The sequence below is a fragment of the Charadrius vociferus genome, unplaced genomic scaffold (genome assembly GCF_000708025.1).
Source record: "Charadrius vociferus isolate BGI_N301 unplaced genomic scaffold, ASM70802v2 scaffold49, whole genome shotgun sequence".
Classification (NCBI taxonomy): Eukaryota; Metazoa; Chordata; class Aves; order Charadriiformes; family Charadriidae; genus Charadrius; species Charadrius vociferus.
Window position 1 is genome coordinate 1,335,876 of NW_009661375.1, and position 23,570 is coordinate 1,359,445.

Here is a 23,570-nt window from a genome sequence, read left to right on the forward strand (position 1 = left end):
GCTGGGCTTTCCCCGGGACTGTTAGGTGGGTGTGCACAGTACGTAACAGCGCAGGGCTCTGGGTTCAGTCATCTTCAATATTCAAATGCATCATTTTGAAAAAGAAGTATCAAGGTTGTCTCGTAGATGACAGCATTTTCCTGGTGAATGTCCGTGTGCTGGACACTGAGCTGAAAACAGCTCGTTTCTGGAAGTGAGAGGTTAGTGGAGTTGGTCGCTGTCATTTGTCATTCGTTGCTGGATTGGACCCAACATCGTCAGGCCCCGAGGCTAAGCAATTCCTCAGCTTTTTGAACATATGCTAAATTCAGTCCTAGTGTGAAGTTTACTCGTAAGGGTTGCCTTTATGGTGTTCTTCATGATGGACCTGCTCGTCAAGTAATTTCTATTGAACTCATTTTCTTTTTCTACTCAGGGGGAACATTTGTGGAGGTACACTGGCAATACTTGTCCAGCAAATACACTGGGGAGGAGAAACTGAAGTCTATTGATGTCTTTGCTACAAAGTGTTGTTTAACTGGGCTCTGACTGGTGTGTAGCGTTGTCTTTACACAAATTTGGTTTATACTTTAACAGGTCAGACACCTTTCCACCACTTGGCGGCAAATCACAGCCTGCAAGAGTATCTTCAGCAAGAAGCAGAGACCCAAATGTGGCAGAACATAACTCTAGCGCAGGTACCTGGCTGTGCATATCGATGTGTACCTTGCTTCATTGGTGTAACAGAATGGTCCCTTCATGTGCCTGTTCTCACTTGTTCTCTGAGCTCATGTCCCTTCAGCACTTAAAGGTGATTGCTGGATGCTCTTTGGTCAGCTGGAGGTCAGGCTGGGTACTGCGGGTGAGGAGGAACTCGAGGGTTTCTGCCTTTCTGTGTCAGGATAAAATGTGTTAATGCAAATGCCACCTGTGAGCACGCGCACTTCAAAATTCAGGGCAGTAGTGTGTGAAGATTCGTTGGACGCCAGCTGGGTAAGAGTAGGAAGGGTCAAAATGTTGCAAGCAGTTAATTTCCTGGTGGGAAATGGAAGTTAAGTGATGCCACTCTATTTTACGCTTACAATGAAGTACAGGTAACTGCAGATTTCTGTAAGGGGTGGAAACCAATTGTTTATTGTTATTTCTGTTTAATCAGTTTTGGTTCAGCTGGATGGAGGAAAGGAACTGAGGAAGCCGTGTCCACAAAGACCTTTTCTGACCTCTCTTTGCAAAGACTGCTCTGTTACATTCTTTTGCAGCCTCGGCAGCTATGTATTTTTCGAAAAAGTTTACAAAACTTGGTTCATTTAAGATTGGAGGGCATCTTACAGGCCAGAATTTGCAAAGCCATCACACTCAAAAACCAGTCGTTGCTACTGAGACACCTGATCTTTTTTCAGAAATTCTATTGCTCCTCATTTCAGCTAAGGCCACTTTTCGCAGGATAAATTAGCAAATAAGTTTTTCAAGAAACAACGTAAGTTAGAAAGCAAATACTGCCCATACATAGTAATGGATGTTGTGGTTAATGATTTTGCATTCGTTGTATGAAAAGACCTTCTGTGAGAGGTTGACCTTCAGTGTGAAATAATGAACAGCACGTTTATTTTGCTTATTGAGTGGGTTAGTAACCAGAATGCACAGCACTGGGCCTCCTGTGAGGGGCTGACAGCCTGCTGCTGCTAAGGTCAGTGTAATACATGTGCAGCTAGCTGGTAAAGAGAAGTCCTTTGCTCCCAGTGCTGACTGGGCTTGGACCATCTCAAAAAGCTCTTAATTTCTACACTGGAACTTGGAGAACTTGTAAAAATCAGTTTGGTATTTAGCTGGTCTCATCAGATGAAAGGTTTTTTTCTAGCACTGAAGGTAAATCCCCCTTGCTGTAACTTATCTCATTACTTTTTTATTTTATTTCGAAGGATGGAATATTTTCTTCTCCCAAGCAGCTGCCTTTCTTGTATCCTCCCCCCATCTCCCCCCACTGCTTTTGTCTTCTGTCCTTTAGACTAAGTCCTATTTTTTCTAGCTTTCCTTCATAGGTCAAACTTTACGGACTTTTTAACTGCTGTCATCTAGGCCGTTTTCAACGGGTCTGCCTCCTTCTTGAAATGCAGTATCTGTACGATACCCCTTGTGCACTTAAAGTTGAAAGGATAGTTATGGATGCATTGTTGTAAAACATGCAGAATCAGTCCTGTCCTCCCCGAGTCTTGTTCTTCTTGGATCATTCTTCTACTTTATCCTGAGCTCCTTGGATTCCGATCCTGTCCTCAGGCATGCGTGTATGCTTCCCGTTTGCTGACCGTTATTTGAATTCAGCATGCTGCCTTACTATCCAGCCGTGTAAGCAAAGTACTGTGTAGTAGTGGGTCCTGAACAGCCTGCAGCAGAACCCCGCTTGATACATCCCTCCATTTGGAGAATGAAGCTTTTGGTAACTACTTTGTGTACAAATACCTGGGATGATATATGGCATCTCTCACTTCTTTCCTGCCCACAAGGTCTGTTGCTGTGTCATAAAAGGAGACCAGATTTCTCTGATCGTACTGTTTTCTGGTGGGTACTTCCGAATGCGTTATTTGCCCTGCGACAGTCCTGGGAACTGAATTGCCCAGCCATTGGGTCAGTTGTTCTCTGGCTCCTCCTTCAGTCTTTTTTTTTTTTTTTTTGTCCCCCTTCTCTTTTTTTTTTTTTTTTTGAGTTTAACACTTTAACTCTTTTCTGTTCAGGAAATTTATTTTCCCTTGCCTGTCATTAACTTGCTAGTTGGGCTCAGATTGCTTCGGCTGTTTCTCTACGGTGAATTTCATCAGCTTCTCTTAGCTTTGTTAGAACAGAAAGAACGGCAGCTCTCAGACATTTCTTACTTCCCAAATTCTTTCTGTAACATGTGAATTTGTGCAGCTTTTACTAGTTGATACTTGGAAAACCCATCTGCCTGCTGTCAGGCCTGTAGCTCGTCTTTCCCCTCGGTCCTGACAGTTTCCGAGGCCAGAGCGTGCTGTTGTGCCAAGGACTCAAAGCAATTAGTGGGTCAGTTCTGACATGTGAGGTCTTAGTGTTGATGTATGAAACACTATAACAACTACACTTCATTGGGACAGTGCAGAAATTCATGGGTGAGGAGTTCTTGGACCTTCAGGGGATCTGGCTGTATGGTAGTTTTCCAGAGCGTTTCACGCCAGCCCAAATCTTAGGGCGCGTCTCTAGTGTTCCTTGCTGGAAGAACCTCCCCATCTCCAGAACCCCACAGCAAAACACTGCCTTTGGTTTCCATCCCCTGGCAGAACAAACCGACCTGCTCTGACCCACGTTCTGGGCTGAAGAAGAGAACACAAGGAGCCTTTTTGAGGATTTCAGTACGGCTCTTGATCCCACGTGGACGTGGTTGGGCCGACAGCGATGGTCGGCAGTGCAGAACTTGGAGAGACGGGCAGAGGCGGGTGGTAGGAGACGCAGGAGTGCCATCCCACCTGCGGCGGTGGGAAGCAGGACCACTGTCTGGTCCCCTGGTAGCGCGCTGTGGAGGAGGCCTGAGTCCCTCTGGCCACTGGCGAGTCACGTCAGCCTGTCCCCTTGGTGGTGCCTGTCCGTCTCTTCAGTGGCATGCAGGGTTAGTTCCATGGAATTCGTGGAATGTGGAGTAAAAGCAGGTTCATGAAAAGTCTTTTTAGGTATTTTAATTTTAGGGGTGTTTGAAAAAGCAAAAATGATCGTTTAAAGGGTTCCAGAAGCAATTAGTGTTGTTTGGTGGTTTTTTTTTTTAACCAAAACTAAAATGTATTGAGAACGTTTTGCAGGCATAAAAATACGCAGTTTCTATTATCTGTAATTGTAACATACAAATATGTTTATGACTTCTACAGTACGTAAATGGAAAGATTTCGTATGTTTTAACTAGTATTTTACTATTTTCTCTTAGTTGACTTATGACTTAATTTTGCTTTTAATGCTGATTTACTTAGTATTCAGTTGTTTGTATCTGAAAGACTTTAAACTAAAAAAAAAATAAATTTCAAGCTTTGAGTTAGATTTTGAACCTGGGTTCATCTGTAGATGAAATCCTTTGCATGTGAAGAAGGAATAGAGCCTGAGCGTCTTTGTTGAAATGCTCAGATTGCTGTAGGCAAAAATGCTCATGCTGTATGCGTAAAACCAGCCCGAGGGTCTCTGAGAATGTAACTATTTGAGAATCCTGTAGTACATGGCAAAAACTATTTCTAATTATTTTTTTTTTTTAATATTTGATTTTTTTTTTCCTTTTGCATGGCTAGCATTTGAGGATAAGGGGACTTCTAATGTTAGCGTGGTTGGCCAACGTTTGAACTGCAGCAACGGATGTGGAGATTATGAGGACAAGAAGCAAGGAGAACTGTCACGTGCTATTTTTAAAAGTCAAAATATGGAACACCAAAGAAATTTCAAGCGTAAGTTTGCTGCATTACTGTTCATCTAAGCTCCCATTAACGGCAAAAACTGAAGCTGTGTATTGTCTTTTTTAAAACGGGTGTTATTTAAAATGCTTTTCAAGGTGTTTAGCGTGGTTTCCTCTTTTCTAGTCTTTATATAGTTATGCTAACAAGTTGGGTTTTTTTCCTGACATTAACTGAAGTTGGACTGCTAATTAAATTAAAATTTAAAGTGATCGTACATGATATGGAAAAAAGGCCAAATTGTTATATATCTCACTCTGAATAAATGAACAGCTTTAAAAGTTTGGTTTTAAATTGCTCTGTTGTTCATTGGTAAAATTAAGGAACTTAAACTGTTACACTTTACATTCCAGTTTTAACTGTGTCGTTTTAATGCATCCTAGGAGCTACTGTTGCCTACACCAGAATTGGTCTGTGTATGATACGGATGTTATTTTCCAGCTATAAGCTTCTTAGAATAGAGCAGCAAGTTGGTTTGGTTTTGGTTTTGTTTTTTTGGAACATCAAAAGTAGAATAGGGAAGTCCGTTTAAGGAGCACATGGTTCTGCTGTCTCTTGTTCAGATCTCCCTCAGAGTGGCTAAAGCAGATATCAAGTACTCATGTTTTAGTGACAATAGAAAATGAAATAGACATTGAATAATGAAGAAGATCTTTGTCCCAATAAGATATTTTGTTTTCTCTGTCTCTTGTTTCAAGATTAAGCATGGACGGTTTCGTCTATTTTCAAGGTTTTATAGAAATAGTAGAGAGCTGTTTTATGGGAAACATTTGAAGATGAGCAATGGAAGTAAAGTTTATCATTGGATTAGTAAATCCTATTTTTTTTTTTTTTATGTTAACACCTCTTACCATGTGGTTCCTGTGAAATCAAAGTTGGTAAATTTTTGGGGCTAGAAGCTGAGGTTAGGACAGAAGGTACTGATCTGGGGCTCCAAAGAGGATCCAGTATTTGATGCCCATTCAGTTTTGGTCTAAGAGGGAGTTGCTTATGAAGCCTCAAGATTATATTCAAGAAAATCCCAAAAGACTGATTATGACAGTTCTCTTATGTTAAAACTTGGAACATTCAGAAGCCAACGATTGGGTTTGTGGGAGGACAAAGTAACACTTTCAATAGAAACATTTTCACTTCATCTTTTTTCTTGTAAAGCATAAAAAGGACAGCTTCAAAATTAAAACTATGTAATCAGGTAATTTGTAAAGTAAAGAGGCTTCTGTCATACTCTTGCCTGTAATTATTTTTGGCAAACTAAAGATTGAGGTGAGGGCCTAATAGTGGCCTTCCAGTCCCTAAAGGGGGCCTACAGGAGAGCTGGGGAGGGACTCTTGATCAGGGAGTGGAGCCATAGGATGAGGGGTAACAGTTCTAAACTGAAAGAGGGGCGGTTCAGATGATATATTAGGAGGAAGTGTTTTACTCTGAGGGCGGTGATCCCCTGGGGCAGGTTGCCCCGAGAAGCTGTGGCTGCCCCATCCCTGGAGGTGTTCAAGGCCAGGTTGGACGGGCCTTGGGCAACCTGGGCTGGGGGGAGGTGGCCCTGCCCGGGGCAGGGGGTGGGACTGGATGAGCTTTAAGGTCCCTTCCCACCCAAACCATTCTGTGATTTGATGACAGAAAGCGTAACAGCTGTCAGGAGTCCCAAACTGTTGAGGTGCTGCAGCTTGCCTGGGAGGGCTGTTGCAGGTTCTGGGTACCCGGCCCTTCTCGAAATGTTAGAGATTTTACAGCAGCTGTCGATGCAGACAGAGGGCGGTCGTTTTACCAGAGTGTTTCTCAGCCGAGATGGTCCAGTAGTCCACTGCCTTCAGTTATGCACTTTCTAGTCAGTACACAGGCTTTGCTAAGTCATCTTTTCTATTTAGAAATACCAGGTTGTTCAGGGTAAAAGCAAAAGCGAATGCTGCTCTTCTTTTGTCAAAAACTATTATTTTATTTGCGACTAGTGTAGCCGATATAAAAGTACATAGCATCTGTCATCCACTTTGGTGAAGAATTTGAGGGAGTGCTAATTTATATGGGAAACGGCATAAAGTGCTGATTGGGGAAAAAATATTTTAGCAAATTCTGTTTTGATTCAGTTGGGCTGAATTACGTAAGAAACAGTTCTATACTTCCACTAAGTGAGTTAGAAACTTCTGGGTTTTTTTTTCTGTGGAATCAGTTGATTTAAAAATCCTCTTACAAACATTAGTTTTCTTTATGATCTTTTGGCAGAAATTTTATTTGCTATATGCTTTCCATGATTTGAGGGTATCAATGTTTAGTAAATCCCATTAACTTCAGTAACTTGAAAATACACTGATTCATAAAAGTGATAAATTCAGATGTCAGTGTATGGTGATATTTTACAAGAATAAAACCTGTACCAAAACGTAAGCTACATGATTTACATTGTGTAACTTTTTTTTTTTTAAGGTCTTGCAGAGTCAACGTCTAGTTTTCCACAGATGAACAATCCAGATTTCATTTCACCAAGTGTCCTGTCTGAAGATGCAGTTGTGATTGTTGGTAAAGGTATTACAAACTGGAAATTATCTCCTTTATCTCATCGTCTTTTTAAAATGAGGGCAAGCGTACTTTTATAGAGCGGGAGGAGGAGAGGTAGATTCATTAGAACATTTTAAATTGTGAAGGATCTCCAGTTCAAACAGGAATAAAAAGAATTATGCTAGGAAGTTTTGCAGTTGCTGGATATGCTATTCCATTGCAACACCATAGAACGGCATCAAATTATGAAGGTTAGATTGAGGTTCTAGCCCAGTGTGTACACTTGTACGTGCATCTGTCCTACTCGGTAGAATAAGGTAAAAGGACTTTTGGGTGGAAATTGGCACTACTAGTATAATAGCAATGTTTTTATCTTCTTGAATTACTTTTGGTTTCCTTTCATTTTTACTAAGTTCTGCTGAATAAAATGATTATTTTGGTGAGGGCACAACATGATATGCCTTTCAGGTGTTTTTGGAAGTCCTCCTTCTGCTCGGGCATACAGCCAGTCCGTAACTTGCGTGGCGAATGGAGATGACCAAGCTGGCAAGGAGGAGACTGAGCCGTCATCCGGCATTTGCGGGAGGAGCATCCAGCAGAACAGTGCGTCTCATTTCCACGCTGAAAATGAAAAGGAGGTAAGAACTTCAGAACCATTTTGTTGACTTGCTTCTTGTTTTTATATGTATGAATACAGCTGAATACAGTTTTGTAATCTCTATGTTACGGTAAACAAGAGTTTGACTAAAAGATTAATTCATAGCTCCAGTGACTTGCAACAGTATACAAGTCCTTTTATTTGTTATTTGTTGAGTTCTGTTATAAGGTGAAGACTAAAGCTGGATTAACAATTTGTCAACGTGTGATTGACTGCATGCAAATTTTTGCTCTGACTGCTTATTTCACCATTTTGCAAACAGCAATGACAACACAGTTGCTTTCTTCTAATGTTTGCAGAATGTTATATTAAGCCTAAACCGGAAGTTTCTTGTAATTCAGCATTATGTTGGATATTATGCTGCCCGTGGAGCATTGGAACTAGCTGATCTTTAAGGTCCCTTCCAACCTAAACCATTCTATGATTATTTTTCTAACAAGTATTAAATAAAAAATGGGTTATGTTTTCTTAGTAAGGTGACTTACTGCAGACTGTTCGTGCAGTTGAAATAAGACAGGAATGTGGTGTCATTTGTTGATTAGTACCGACATAGGAAATAAATTTGGTCTTGGCATAGGAAACTTGTGTTCACATCTCAAATGGGCTATTACAAATGGCAACAATTGCCAGTACTGCTGATATCAAATTAAGTGGACTGCATAAAGTGTTTTTTAGTCCTGTGATACTTTAGATTAGGAAAAAAAAAGGTATGAGGATCTCTTAAACACTGTATAGATCCACCAATATTTGCCAGTAGTTCAGCAGCTGATCCTAAGATCTGTTTTCAAGGTAACGCTGGAATCAGAAGGGCACCAAACCATAGTATTGCTATCCTGGATGAATGATAAATAATTAGACCGTAAAATCTTCTTTTTGTCTCTGTTGTGGAAGCTTTTCGTCTTTGTGTAAGCAACTGTATATTTACTGGGGATGTGGCGAGTGCAGAAAAGTAATTTCCTGCCTAACTCTGCAGGTTAATGGTCTGAGCTAAACTTATTTTAGTGTACAGTGTTAGGCACCGAGGCTCAGGCTGCCGCTCACGTAAGTGTGTACCTCTGTAACTGCAAGAACAGCTGAGAAAGTCCCATCTCTCAGAATCTTAGTACCTGGGGCACGAAGCCCAGCTCCCTCCACTGGGTCGGCTGTGCCGGGGCAGAGTCTGGTCCTCACACACCAGTGCAGCCTATAGCCATCATGGTGCTTCTCCTGGCTTTTTCTTTTGGTTCTGCAACAAATTGCTGCGTCTGAAGCATCCCACCTAATGCAAAATCTCTGGGCGAAGGGCTGCAGGAGGCACGGAGATGGAAAATGTCCTCTTCTCTGACCCCCACAGCACATAGAAACATGGAAGGAGGAACTGGCTGGGTTTGATCCTGTCTTGGTTTCTGGATTAGATTATTAATCCAGCTCCATTCAGAAGTTTTTATAAAAAATACTGTCTGAATATCTGTCCTGTAGTATGGCTTCATGAGGAGCAGTGCTGCTTTGTTAAATTGTATTTACATCTGTTATTAAATGGAGGGAGATTTATCTGGATGAAGTGGTGATACGAATTTTAAAAAATCTGAAATGAAAATCACAAGTCTTTCTGAAAGCATTTAAAATGAATACTTTAAATTATTTATTAAATCATAGAATAAATCAAATTTTAAGATTACTAAAACTTTAAGTTTATGATAAACAGTGTCTTAATTTTCTGATTGCCACTGAAGATATGAATACTTGGAAGGCTCAAATTCAAAGAAGAAAATGGAAGAACATATTAAGTGTTACTGAGCTTTCACGAGGAACTGTAATTGTCTTAAACATATAAGAGAAAAGGGTCAGGTCACCCTGTCAAAGACCACTGTTTAAAAAAACCCTCTGTGCTTAAATATGAGTAAGTGTAGACTGTGTATTTGTTACTTAAAATTCTAGGAAACAACACAATACTGCCAGAGAAATAGAAGACCTTTTCTTTTAGACTTTAATTCTCTAAATTTTCAGATATTTTAGAGTAAATTATTATTTCCCTTAAACATTTGTACTTGGATTGTTGTTTCTCTTTGCCAGTAGGAAAACTTATCATGAAGAATGCACACATTTGTCTCTTTTCAGGATTGGATTTAATATTTATATGAATAATTTCCTTTTGCTCTGTAGAATAATGGGGAAGATATTATTATTCTTACATGCTTACCTTAGACAATATCCAGAACTGGGTAACAAGTTTTTGGGTAAATTGCACATTATATTATATTGCGTATCGTAATGGGCGTGTGAATTTTCTGCAGATAAAAGCTGCCATGTCAAAATCTGCCCAGGACAAGATGAGGCGGAAGAAAAGAGAAGAGAAAGAGCACAGTCATAAGGAACATCAGGAAGTCAAAGACCTCGAAGAAAAGGAAGAATACCCTTGGGAAAGACTTAAACTGAACGAACCAGAGAAAATGACAACAGAAAGTGAGGTTTAGTGTTTGTCTAAATGAATAGTGTACTATTAAATGCTGCTAAAATGGAAATTAAAATTCGGTGATAACTACCAGAAATCATGACTGTCTAGTGTGACATAAGGTATTACTAGAATTAATTTTACACTACAGTTTACTCTTTAGTCATTTGTTGTCAGTCTTACAATGCAAATCGGACAGTAAAGTGATTATGGAAAAGGTTTGTAAGACTGTAGTCAGGAAAAATTTCAGAAGACAAACTAGGACCGTAAAGACTAGTTTGTTCCTTTTTTCTGATTTACTGTTGTTGTAGTGTGGACCTTTCCGTCTATTTTCTAGAGTTAAATCTGCATGGGGATATATTATCATCATCAAGAAATGTATCTTTGTCATTAGAAAACGCGGCCTTGAATACTTCGTTAAAAAGAACATCCAGTTTGAAGAAGACAAAATGTTTGGCCTTGCTAGATCCTGGTAAGCTGTTACGGTAAACTAGGGACTGTTAAAATATTTGGACATGTGAAGAGGACCAGTTCCAAAATGCAGTCAGTTTTAATATGATTCATATGTACAGCGGGCAGTCCTGAGGCGCTCTGGAAGATGAGTGCTTTGGGAGGAGATGATGAAGGGGATTAGAATTCAGCACTGTCCCTTTGAAACATTTTTTGTCTATAATTTGTTAGGAGGATGTTTGAAACATGAGAGAGTTTTTTATTTCCTCAGCTACTTAAATGATGTAATGTATTAATGGCAAATTGACATTCTTCCACCCCCTTCTCTCTCCAAGAAAAATATTTCCACGTACATTTTGTCACTGAGATGCCCTGAAAATATGCAGTAGAAATCTTTTCAGAATAGCTCATACTGATGATGGTCAAAGGTCTTCAGAATTTCTGAAGCATGTCGTTTAAGTTTTACTATATTGTGCCTTAGCTCACTGTCGTTTAGCACATTCTGCATCTGTTTTTACATTAAACAACCCACTATATTTGTGTTTGCGATTTTGAAGTGGTGGTTGTTTGCAAAAAAAGTCCTTCACATGAATGAAATGCTGAATGATTGAGATGTGACTGGGAAAGCTGTCTTAAAAACCTGGTCCCTTAGTAGCAGCGGTCTATACCTCAGACTTTTTATATTTCCTTCCTTTGAATGAATTCTGTTCTTCAGATTATGCTTATTATTTGTTATGCTTCACGACTTTGCAGATGAACTGTCTCTCGGGGCACGAGGGCGCTATAAAGACCGGACCCCATCAGTCACTCATAGCCCAGAAGTAATGGACCCGTCAGAACTGCAGCCCTTTTCAAAACCAGAGGTGGCGCTGACAGAAGCCTTGACATTTTTAGCTGATGATGACTGGTAGGGGTAAACATCTATCTACAACCTGAATGCAATGTAGAAGGCGTTTATTTTGATAACTTACTTTAAATAAAATGGCAAAACGGACATAACATGAAAAATAGTGAGAAGGATTGCAAGTGGTAGAAAAGAAAAAATTTTTTTCAGTCCAAATCTGTGTTAAACTGTAACTGTTGTAAATTGAGGCTTAATAGCTAAGCTTGCAGAGACTTGCAGAGATGTCTAAGCTTCAGCCCAGTTCTGGAGAGGGCCCCCACCAATACCTTCTTGCCTTTTTCTGTGGAATGTAGGGCTGCACTGTGCTCTGACTGGCGAAATGGGGTTACAGTGCTGCTGCCTTTTCAACTCGGGGAGGGAAAGTAATCCTTTAATTGCCACTAGTGCAAGCTGCGGGCAGAACTGTAGGAAAGAATTCAGAGCCTGGTATGCTAAAATAGTCCTACTACCACATTAAAAGAAAGACTCACTTTGAAAGAATTTCCTACGTTATAAGCCATTGCTTTATTTTACAATCTAATTGGTTTGCTATTTGGTGTCTTAGAAATATGTGGTTTAACGTTTTTATGAAAATTTTCAAATGTTTTGAATTTAATTATTTTTTTTTTTTTACGTAGGGAGAAGAAAATTGAAGGTCTGAACTTTGTCAGATGTTTGTCTGCCTACCATGCGACTATTCTGACTTCAAAGCTACATGAAACAAGTTTGGCTGTGGCTCAAGAGGTTAAATTTTACTACCAGAATATTTTGCTGACTATATGTGCGTATATGTATTTTATAGCTCTGCAATGCACTGAAGTGAAACGGTATGTTCAGCTGCGGTTAGTTTTCCTCTGATGGACAGTCTCAAAAGGATGAGTCTGTCATTCAGCAGAGCAGCTCATACTTCAGACACCAACGCTTGATCTGATTTGCTAAGAGACTGAAAAAGTTTAGATTGTAACTTTATAACATTTCTCATGTGTATGTATTTTAATTCTCACACATTGTGAATCAAGTTAGAAATGTATTTCTCAGTTGCTTTTAAAGTTACTTTAAAATTACAAGGGGAAACATTAAGCTTTACTTATTTTAAAGTATATTTTATAAACATTATTCATTGTTTGTTTGGGTTTTTCCTGTGTGCAGGTCAAGAATTTACGCTCAGGTGTTTCTCGAGCTGCTGTGGTCTGTTTAGGGGATTTGTTCACCTACCTGAAAAAGAGCATGGATCAAGAACTAGATAATACAGTAAAAGTCCTTTTGCACAAAGCTGGTGAATCCAACACATTTATAAGGGAAGAGGTAGACAAAGCACTGAAGGCTATGGTTAATAATGTGACTCCAGCACGTGCACTTTGTTCTCTTATAAATGGAGGGCAAAGGTAATTCTTATACAGACTTTATAAAGAAATAACTTGTGAATAAATTAAATTTATCAAATACAGTCTTTTAAAAAAAAAATCAAAATACTGTAGGAAAAAATTTGAAAATACACTAAGTCAGCTCTGCAAAACTTCTACCCAGGGCAACGTTTGTTGGCACAAAAGTAAAATGTAGCCCTTCTGTTTCTTTCTGTACCTTATGTAAAAAGTTGGCTGTTGATTTTAGAGCTTGGTGTGTTTTCTGGTCAGTTTGCAGCTCTTCAGTAGCTTAATTTGCTCTTTGCATATTATTCTTAGGAAACTGCTATTTTGCTTTGCCTTGTAAAGCTCACATAGCATTCTCATTTTTCACTTGCTCTGCGATCACATGCCTGTCTTTTTCATTTTTCAGCACTACCTTTTATTTAGAAAGATGATTTGTGACTTACAGTTCTCTGGCTGCAACTGTCTTGGTTGATTTCCTATTCTTCTCTAGACTTAGCTGGTTAATAGTCTTTTTGTCTGCGTTTTAATGTCCTTTACAGTGGTGGTCGCCATTGTTTTCTTGAGTGCCTCAAACACGACAAGCCTCCATTTCTGGTTGCATGGTTTGACTCTGATCTCTAGCTCACCTCAGTCTGTAGCAGAAGTTACATTCCTTTCTTTCGCTCTCCCTTTTAAGTATGTTGTTCTTTTTCTTCTATATCCTCATTCACTGTAACAGCAACACTTAAACAAGCCATTAGGCAGTCCAGTATGTTAGATATACACCTACTTTTACTTAATCTCTTATCTATCTGTCATCACTAAGATGACATTTGATAGGCTATGTTTCTCCTAGCCGATCCCTTCTCTTAAATATTTCAGGTGCTACATTATAAATCAATCCGTAGACTTTCTGCAGAGCTACAAGTCGCAAGAGTTAGTCTTGATACAAAATGGTTTGTTTCCTATTGTGTTCTGGGAAGCTGGTTGTTGTGGAATATACTGATGCTGTCTCCTGAAAGCCAATGAGAACCATACTGCAATTACCTGAACTTTATACTGAAAGGCAAATGTCAGCCTTGGGATTTAAGTTCTTTATGAATCATGTCCACACGTAGTTGTTTTTATGACTTAAAGAGCAGCAGACAGTAACTGCACATTGCTTTAATTCCGAAGCCACGTAAAGTGGTCTGTTTAGGAATTCCCATCTTTTCTTCAGAACTCCTTGGCCAAGCAATACTCGTGATCATAATTGGCTACATCTGATCTGCCCCGTTTCAGTGGCAGATTCAAACACACTGACCTAACCTTATGAGTTTTCTAGACCTGTAAAGCTTTGGCCCCTCCAATTTGTGAACTCCGATACATTTTCAGATATATAAGGCATCAAAAGTACCTGAGCTGTGAGTCTGAATACAGCATTTGACGCGGGGATTAATTTCTCCACGGCTAAGACTTCAGTCAAAGCGGTTTCTAAATCATGGCGTACAGTATGTTTTTAATGCATGACGTATGAGTGGATGGCCTAAATAGCACTGTGAGTTACAGCTGTTCTGATACTGGCTTCAGGAAACTGGCCGTATTGGCAACAAAGCCCGTGCGGCACAGCTGGAGCTATCCTCTCTAGAGGCTGTAACAGGCAATATGAGAATTAGCTTTTAAAGTGGAAATTTCGGAGAAAAATGATATGTGTCTGCAGTACAAAGTGAAGAGGTTCTGTTTGACACAGCTGTGTAATTGCACAACGGACGGCTTTTCTAAATTTGGCTTATACGTTGAGTTGCTTATATTCACCACAACTTACGTATTCGAGTTACCAGTTACGGTTTTGCTTGCAGTTCGTAAGACCTTTTAAAATTTACCTATTTTCTGCGAAACACTTTTCAAGCCTACTGCGATCACGTATTAATGCTTGCAACCCTGACTAGATAGATATACTGATTCTTCATTAGCTACAAAATTGGTTTTTTACTTTACCAACAAGAATACTTAAAAACATGGTTGTTTTCTGTTGTGAGTTGCTGCTCTAAAGACTATTGCCGTAAGCTCACCGCTATGCTAGATCCAAGAGCATGATTCCAGGGCGAGCTCTGAAAGTGATTATATTTCAGAAATTTCAAAGCCTTGTTTCTTCTCTGTATGAATTGTGTTGAAATCTAAGGTCTTGTGTGCATACATAAAGATTTCCAACTATTTTGCCTGACGAGCGGGCATTCGTGGGGAGCGGGGGCTTATTTGCTTCCATGGAGTGAGGTCTGTAAGCCCCACAGTTCTTGTTTTCCCCTGGGTAGATGCAGCAGGAGTTAGGCTGGTACTGTAGCCTTCTCCCAAGCTCCCGAGACGCGTGGCTGGTGTACAGCAGCACGTCCTGGCAGGAGCCAAGGTTAGCCTTAAACTGGGGAGCCCAGCAGCAGCTGCGAGGACGGCTCCGCTAGCAGGAGTTGAGCGGGGGAGCTGCCACGCGACCGGACAGACATTGCGGCCGGGACTCTCTTCTGAGCGGCCGCATTTTGCAGTTTGAACAGACCGGGTTAGTTGTCTTTGTGCAGGATAACCTAGCGGCAGCTTTACTTGCAGTGCGGCCGTGGTAATCTGCAGAACCAGAGAAAAGGAAATCTTGGTGAAATGGGAACATAGCCATTCAGGAAGAATGCCGCATGTTCCTGTCAAACTGCAAAGCTGGGGAACCACTGGCGTGGTTTACCGAGTCCATTCTTTCCCTTAGCTCTCTCCTTTAAACCCGTTTCTCCCTGTGAATGATGAGCCATACAAGTGTCTCATTTACTGTGCAGTCAAACTGTCCTCGAAGTAGGATTTTTAATCCAAAGATAAAAACAAAATTGGATAAGTTTGAATTTGCGTAATTGCGTACTCTGAAAACATGTGGGATCGGCAGCTACAGCAGAATTTATATAAAAGGTTAGTTTGCTGCACGAGTTTGAAAAGTGATTCCAGCTCTGCTCTCATTTTCATCAGCATAGGTGTTTAATAGCCCGTTTTGTAGAAAATAGGCTTCGGCAAGATTTTTAGAAGTCAATAGAACACTGCTTTATTTAATTTTAAATTGATATAAAATACACCAGATGTGTTTCTGAGCATAGGGACTAGTTTTAAAGTTGATGGAAAGAACACATAGTAGTGTACTTTCTAAAATATTTTATAATTATTTTAAGGAAAACTAGAAAATAAATACTAAGAAGAAGAAAATTCCTGGTTTTATTAATCCAAAAGCCGCAGTTAGAGGCTGAAACTGACTTTAAACAAAAATAATATAATTTTTCCTGTTTTGTTTGGGTTTTTAAGTGAATGAAATGAAATTTAATCAAACGGATTATCCTTTTAAATAAGGTTATTTGTCTTTGCTCCACAATATCTTCTCTATACAGCCAGAATAAGTGTCTATGTATCAGCAGTATACTGGTTGTAGATTACACTAAAGATGAAAAAAGAAAGCTTGTATACCATATTTGGTAGAGCACATAAATACTGCTGTTTGTTTCCTGTGCTGAGTTTTTACTAAGCAGCTGTGTTTTCTTTAGCCACCTGCATTCAGCGGTGAGAAGATGCACAGCCCAGCACCTCTCGGACATTGTCGAACGTATGGGACCGGAGCGGATTCTGTCTGGAACCAAAGCTGTCGCTGATCGGATTTTCCCTGCAATAGCCAGGTTTGCGCAGGACAGTTCACAACAAACGAGGTTAGTAAGGTTAATAGTTAAGATAAGCATATTCCAGAGGGCTGAAACCTCTGCACAGCCCACGTGTGTTCCTCCGCAGTGACAGAGGAGAGAAACGGAGAATCATTTAGGTTTGGCCTGGTTTGAGCGACACAGGACTAATTTCTCTTCTAATGCTTGGGAAAACTGCACTTTCAGCAGACTCCAGTGTCTGAATTTGTGAAAATATTTACTTTATAGCCAGCTATGGTATGCGGGTTTCAAGGTCTCAGTGTTTTCGAGTTAGCCAGGTAGAGGGGTGAGGAGGAGCGAGCTGGCCAACAGGGTTATTTCATGCCGTGAACATCACATTCAATATAAATTAGAAAGTTTGCTGAGGAGTTCTCTCTCTCCCTTGATGGCTGCCATCCTGAGAATTTCTAGCCTCGGTGCCGGACCCTTGAGCCCTTCCCTTCCTTACGAAGTCGTAGCACGTGCAGGGTCGAACATTTGCTGTCCCTGCTGGGAGTGCACAGCCTCCTACTGATAGCATGGGCTGAGTGTAATCCTTGCATATTTTATATTGGTATCGGGATCAATACTGCTTCTTTAGTATTATGGTTAATTATCTAGTCTTATTCTATTTAATCTGTTTATATTTCAACCCTTGGGTTTCCTTGTTTTTCCTGATGCCCCTTCCAAGGTGGGGAGGGGTCGTCAGGTGATAGAATAATTGCCTAGACGACAATAAATTGTTGTGGGTTCCTCAAACCATAACAAGGTTGGAAACGACCCTTAAGATCACTGAGTCCAACCGTTACCCTAGCACTGCCAAGACTGTTAAGCGAGCGTATGTGACAGGAATTACCTGAACGCCTGCTGCAGCTGTGCCCAGCCTGGCTGCAGGAGGAGGAGTGGCTCAAAGGATGTCCTCTGCCAGGCGCAGACGAAATCCAGGCCACGAGGGAATGCTGGCCCTGGGATCCACGCTGTCTGACTGACAAGCCTGCGCCATCCTATTTAAAGGCAGCTGAAATGGAAGACTGTTCTCATTAATTTGCACGGTTGTTGATTAACTAGTGATTCTTGAGCATAGTTTCTTTGTGGGAGGATGAAAAGGGCGTCTGATTACGTGTGTAGATAACAATCTTCCTGCACTTTTATATTTTGGAATTACACACCTGTAATTATCAATAGAGTTACAAAGCAAATCTGTAGTTACGATATATATGTCATGGTCTGTTGCTCTGCAGGTATTATGGTCGGAAGATGCTCTTCAGTATGATGACTCATCCTGATTTTGATAAAACACTTGAAAAGTATGTGCCAGCCAAGGATTTGCCTTACATTAAGGAGTCTGTTAGCAATCTACGTGAAAAGGTATGTGGAAAAGCTCTCATTAAACAGCTGAGAAATGTAAATGTGTACTAGTGGCTGTTGGGTGTAGACAATGAACCCACAGGGAACGGAGGGAGTGCGTTCAGAGTAAGACAAGTAATCAAGTGACTGCAGCGTGGCAAGGTGCTGCTTGTTTGCTGCCCTGTGCCTGCCTCTCCCCCATGCAGGTACGCTGCATCCAGTGCACTAGGCTACCACACCTTGCGTGGCTGTCAGACGTGCTTTCCCAGGCTCTCCAGCAGTGCAGAACTGTACCAGCCATGTTGATTAACGTTTGCACCTTTGTGCAGGGTCTGGGGGAGATGCCATTAGATACACCCTCAGCAAAAGGAAGACGTTCCCATACTGGTAGTGTTGGACATTCAAGGTCATCATCTACTTCCAGAGATGCTCTCAACGTTACTGACAGGTAATGATCTTCAGTGTTTTACCCTGTTAGTAACTTGACCTCTAGGGTAATAGCCTCACTGCAAGAAGAGAGTGTAGAAATGTTCATAACAGGGTTGTGAAAATTAAACATACCTGAAGGAAAGGAAAAACTTGACATGTCACAGAGAAACCCTTTTAAATCGGGTAACTGGTAATATTAAAAAGGCTTTGTGCATTTTTAAGTTAATTTGTCTATTGACTGCCTAGGAAAATACACATGGTACAGAAAACACTTGCAATTCACAGCAGAACCACACCACCATCAGTTCAAGATATTGCTGTTCAGACTCTGCAGAAGAAACATGCCTAATGGTAGCTGCAGTACACATTATCTATTTGTGCGCTTCCCTGGACACTAAATCTTTAGTTAGATCCTGACTGGGGATGCTGAATGTTTTAGAACGTACTCTGTCCATTTTTAGTTTTCTGTTTTGTCTTCTAATAGTTCTTCTATTGAACTGAAAATTAAACTCTCAAAAATTTAAACCAAGCCAAAAAACTGCATCCGAGAATATAGTTCATAGACGCTGTGATTGCCTCCAGGTTGAAGAAAATCTATCTGTTCAGGAAAGGATTTCTTTAATCCGTCTCTCTACTGTTCAAAATAATAACTAAGTCTACATTTGAGGGTAAATTTTGCTTTGGCATGTAAAACTACATGTCTCCTTCCTTAGAAGAGGTGCTACTTACTGCATTATGCCAAAGGCTCTCTTCTCTTTGATTCAGGTACTTGCAGTGGCCTGTGATGCACTCACAGGACAGGAGATTTTGATGCCACCTTTTGTTCTCACAGACCTGATAGGTTTGAATTTGAAAATGCAAGAAAGATGTTTATTCCATTCTCCATGAAAGAGTTCTGTCCACGAATTAGGAATGAGCTAGCGACTCTGTCTGGACTGGTCTGTACATGCAGTGTACTTACCTGGACAGAGAAGTGATTCCACAGATTTTTATAATTCTTCCTATGATTGTCTAATAAGATTAGATGCTCCAGAAAAAATGTTTCAAAATATTCTATGAAGAGTTGTTGCATATCCACCTCAACGTGGCATGTTGCTTAGGTGCCACCTAGACTGGGATCAGTATTTAAAGTACCTTGAGAATAAAGAATTAAACCACAGTAACTTCCCCCCGCCCCACTGGTGTGAGGGAAGTTCACAACTGTTGGGGGTCACAAACCCGCTGCTCTGCTACGGCATCACGAAGCAGCACAGGGCCCCTGCCTAGTTGAGGCTTCTCTCTAGTGTGATAGGTATGTATGCATTTAGAGTGGAATGTATATTGAGACTTCAGGAACAATTACTATTAGGTGATTATTTCATTTTTTTTTAAATCGCCATGTTTACAGTGAAAGTCCTTCATCAGAAGATTTTCTGTTTACTGCTGATATTTGCACTTACACGGAGAGAGAATGGCTGAGATTAAAGACTCCTGTCTCAGCTTCTTTATGTGTTCACTGAATAACTTTTTCCTTTCCAGCAGAGAGACTACAGAAGCCCGTGAAGTCACAAGAAAAACAGCTCCTCGTAATTCACTAGAGAGTGAAGAATATGTTAAAGACATTATAGGATTATTGAATGCAAAAGACTTCCGTGATCGAATAAATGGCATTAAGCAGCTGTTATCAGATACAGAGAACAATCAAGGCTTTGTTGTTGCAAACATTGTGAAGGTAACTGTATGAAAACATTTTATTTCAAAGGTCTTTGAAGTTGCGTCACAAAGTTTCCTGATAAAAATCTTGGCTCCCTCTTTCAATAAGTATGTCTGATTAACAGGAAAACATTGAGGAATAGGTGAGGTGTGCTCAAGGGGGAGATATGTGAGCTACAAACGTAGTAAAGGAAGTAAACGGGAGGAAGAAGCTGAAAGTTTTCCCTTAGAGGTAGCACTCTCTGAGCTATTTCTGCAATACCGCGTGCAATTTTTCACGCCACTGCTGAGTAAGTATCAAAATATTGGAACAGGTTACAGAAAGAGCAGCAAGGATTAATCAAGATCTGAAAAAACTGTCTCTGAAACACAGCTGCAAGTTCTGCCTGCTTTTTTTGTCTAGCAGAAGGTGAGGAAAGGTCTTTATTACGGTAAGGCTTAAGCTACGTATCCTTTCTAATAGGAAAGGAGATTCTTCAGAGAAAAATACTATGATGAGGTCCAACAGTTGTAAACTAAAGATAGATATAATGAAAGAAAAACGAAGATTGTCTTCTAACAGTGCAGTGTCTTTGCTGTGGAACTGTTTCTACTTCTGTGGAAATTCATGATATCTTAACTGTGAATGTTTTTGAAATCTTTAAAACATTCTTTTTGCTAAATAGAGCTATGTCTTGCTAAAAATACTTGCTTGCAGAAAATATTAGTCATACTGAAAGTTACAGATGGCTAGTTATCCTCCATTACATTGTACGGGAATGATTCGAGTTCAGATGAGGTCAGATACAGTTGAATACTACACAATATAAAAATATCAAAAGTTGCTTTACTTGATAAAAAAGTATCTCCGGTATTTGCGTATCAGAAACATCTTTTGCTAAGATGGATACCTAAAGTGTAACAATGAAGCAGGAAACGTAATATCCACCTCAAACATTAATTGTTAATTCTGGTGAATGCTGTGTGGATACTTTTTCAGATCTTTGATGCTTTCAAGTCTCGCTTACATGACTCAAACAGTAAAGTAAATCAGGTTGCTCTGGAGACAATGCACAAGATGATTCCGTTGCTGAAAGACAATTTATCACCTGTGATCAACATGTTAATTCCTGCCATGGTAGACAACAACCTGAACTCCAAAAATCCAGGGATTTACGCAGCTGCCACAAATGTTATTCAGGCTCTGTGTCAACACTTAGGTAAGTAATTTACTCTCTGTTAATTTTAGAGAGTTTTAATTGTATCAATTAAATTCTAAATGTAAAGAGTTACTGTTTCCAGTAGTTCCCATCCAATCATTACACCGTGTAATGAATCATTGGTTTCATTATCACACTTTTTAAACCATATGAGTCATCTTAATATTTGCCAGTCCAGTAAAGAAATACAGCTAGCTGGACTTGTCACAAGTGCTTGTCACAAAGCCATCTGGACGCGGTCCTGGGCTTGACCAGGGGGTCGGACCAGACGATGTCCAGAGGTCCCTTCCCACCTCAGCCAGTCTGTGTGATTCTGTTTCGTTATCCAGAAGCTTGTCATACTGCCGAATCTCTTAAACAGGTCAAAGAACTAGATTCTTGCTGATTTGTGTATGCCAAACTATTTTCCTTCCTCAGCTATTTTAGCTTTGGAGCAGAATCTTAGTATTTTCAGGAAACAAATATGCTATGTTCTACCAGATTCTAGCAGTTAGGGCTTGTTAGGAGTATGTTTTTATGCTGTTATGCCCTTAAGTACATCAGTGTGGTTTTTGAAGTTATTGTATCATAAGTAAGGTTCTTATTTACACTTTTGCATATTGTGTTTATTTGCAGACTGTTTAATTTTCTGTTTAAGAATTTAACATGTTTTGTTCCTCGCGTTTAGACAACTATTTGCTCCTCCAGCCATTCTGCACAAAAGCCCAGTTTCTGAATGGAAAAGCAAAACAAGACATGACAGAAAAGCTTGCTGGTAAAGTGATGTTTTACTTTGCACGTTTGTTTGTTTGTTTGTTTGTGTACCATCCTAATTAGGCAAAGTCATTGTAGGGTGGTGGTGGCTGTGTATCTTCCCTTCTGTCACGGTAGATTGTGGGCATTAATGATGCAGCAATTGCCAAGTTTCACCCCTTTCTAATGCAAATTGAAGCTATTTCTGAAAAAACAAAAGATTATTATTATATAGTCAGATGGAAGATGTGTAAGTACCTGGAAGATGTATAAATATCTTAAGCTTATAATGATTTTAATATGGAATCGGAGAGAATGAGTTTTGTTTTGTAATGACTTTCATTCTATCGGTAACTGAGGGGGGAGGATGTACCTCTGCCTGGTCGGCCAGCCGCTGGTCCTCTGTTGGGCCAGAGGCACCAGGCTGACTGCGGAGTGGGGCTTGTCTGCTTCACGTGCTTCAAGTCATATTCCCTCTCACAGTACTCACTCCCTCGTGTTCTTGCCGGGAATCACAGAATGGTTTGGGTTGGAAGGGACCTTCCCCCCCCCCTGCCCTGGGCAGGGCCACCTCCCACCAGCCCAGGTTGCTCCAAGCCCCGTCCAACCTGGCCTTGAACACCTCCAGGGATGGGGCAGCCACAGCTTCTCGGGGCAACCTGCCCCAGGGGCTCACCGCCCGCACAGGCAACAATTTCTTCCTGATATCTCATCTAAATCTCCCCTCTTCCAGTTTGAAGCCATTCCACCTCATCCTATCCCTACATGCCCATGTAAAAAGTCCCTCCCCAGCTCTCCTGTAGCCCCTTTAGGGACTGAAAAGCTCCCTATAAGGTCTCCCTGGAGCCTTCTCTTTTCCAAGCTGAACAACCCCAACTCCAACTATCTCAGCCTGAAGAAACAAGAGGAATGAGTGACTGCTTTTTCTGAGGTTTCTGAGCACAGAAAACACTCTGTTCTCTAAGGCTGGCTCATACTAACTCCTGAATTTTACTTCTTACCTTTTTACTTTTCATGGTTGGTCTTGTTCTCATTTTAAGGCTCTTGATAACACATATTGGTGTTCAGTGGTAAAGGAGACAAGCTGGCAAGCTGCGCTGCAGTCACCACAATGATGGCAGACTTCATAATGGTTGTCTTTCTAAACTGGTGTCAGAAATGTGAAGACAAATTTTAATTAGAATTTTCATATGTGTTGTAATATTGAGGGTTATTACTAGCGGAAGTGCTGAATTTTGATTTGATGTTTTAAGGGAACAAGGGATGTCTTTATGGGAAATATACTTGAACCAAACAGACATTATTTGGCTTACTTTCAGAGTAGTTCTGTGTGTAGTAGCTGTGAAATGAAACTCGGTACCATAATGGACACTCTGTTCCCGAAATATTCCTAAATTTATGCTTTCTGAATGTGTCGGTCACCAACCTTTAAACAGTTCCTCTCTTGCTGGGATTTTTTTGGAGTAGTTTGTATTACATATATGAGAAGAGTACATAGATGTTCTAGCAGAAAGGCAAACATTTGCCAGTTAAATACTTAATTCATGATGTAATGGTCTAAGTATAGGGAAAATGCTTCATCCTGTGTATATTTATAGTATAAGGCTACTTTGGTCCTTAAACTGATACCTACTGCATATTTCTGAGATAGAGGGGAAATCATAAAATACCAGATGTTACACAGTGCACTGTGAGAAATAAAGGTCCTTATGACAATCCTAACTAAAAAAATCCCCAAAAACCTTTCTTTTACTTTTTTTAATTTAATGGAAAAATGTGGTTATCGGCAGTACCAGCGCTGCTGTGTAAATGCCTGAGAGAGGATAAAAG

At 40.3% G+C, this 23,570-nt stretch overlaps 1 protein-coding gene across 1 annotated transcript in view; it reads left to right on the plus strand.

Annotated features, from left to right (window-relative positions):
- FAM179B (family with sequence similarity 179, member B) overlaps window positions 1-23,570 on the plus strand; it is a 48,776-nt gene that overhangs the window by 24,732 nt on the left and 474 nt on the right. Inside the window, exons 9-21 of the mRNA XM_009893920.1 lie at window positions 577-687; window positions 3,223-3,248; window positions 6,876-6,929; window positions 7,371-7,540; window positions 9,834-10,002; window positions 11,195-11,348; window positions 11,963-12,068; window positions 12,474-12,709; window positions 17,583-17,709; window positions 18,018-18,136; window positions 19,639-19,828; window positions 20,789-21,008; window positions 21,676-21,762. Coding sequence (XP_009892222.1) covers window positions 577-687; window positions 3,223-3,248; window positions 6,876-6,929; window positions 7,371-7,540; window positions 9,834-10,002; window positions 11,195-11,348; window positions 11,963-12,068; window positions 12,474-12,709; window positions 17,583-17,709; window positions 18,018-18,136; window positions 19,639-19,828; window positions 20,789-21,008; window positions 21,676-21,762 — 1,769 coding nt within the window. The remainder of the gene's footprint in view (window positions 1-576; window positions 688-3,222; window positions 3,249-6,875; window positions 6,930-7,370; window positions 7,541-9,833; window positions 10,003-11,194; window positions 11,349-11,962; window positions 12,069-12,473; window positions 12,710-17,582; window positions 17,710-18,017; window positions 18,137-19,638; window positions 19,829-20,788; window positions 21,009-21,675; window positions 21,763-23,570) is intronic.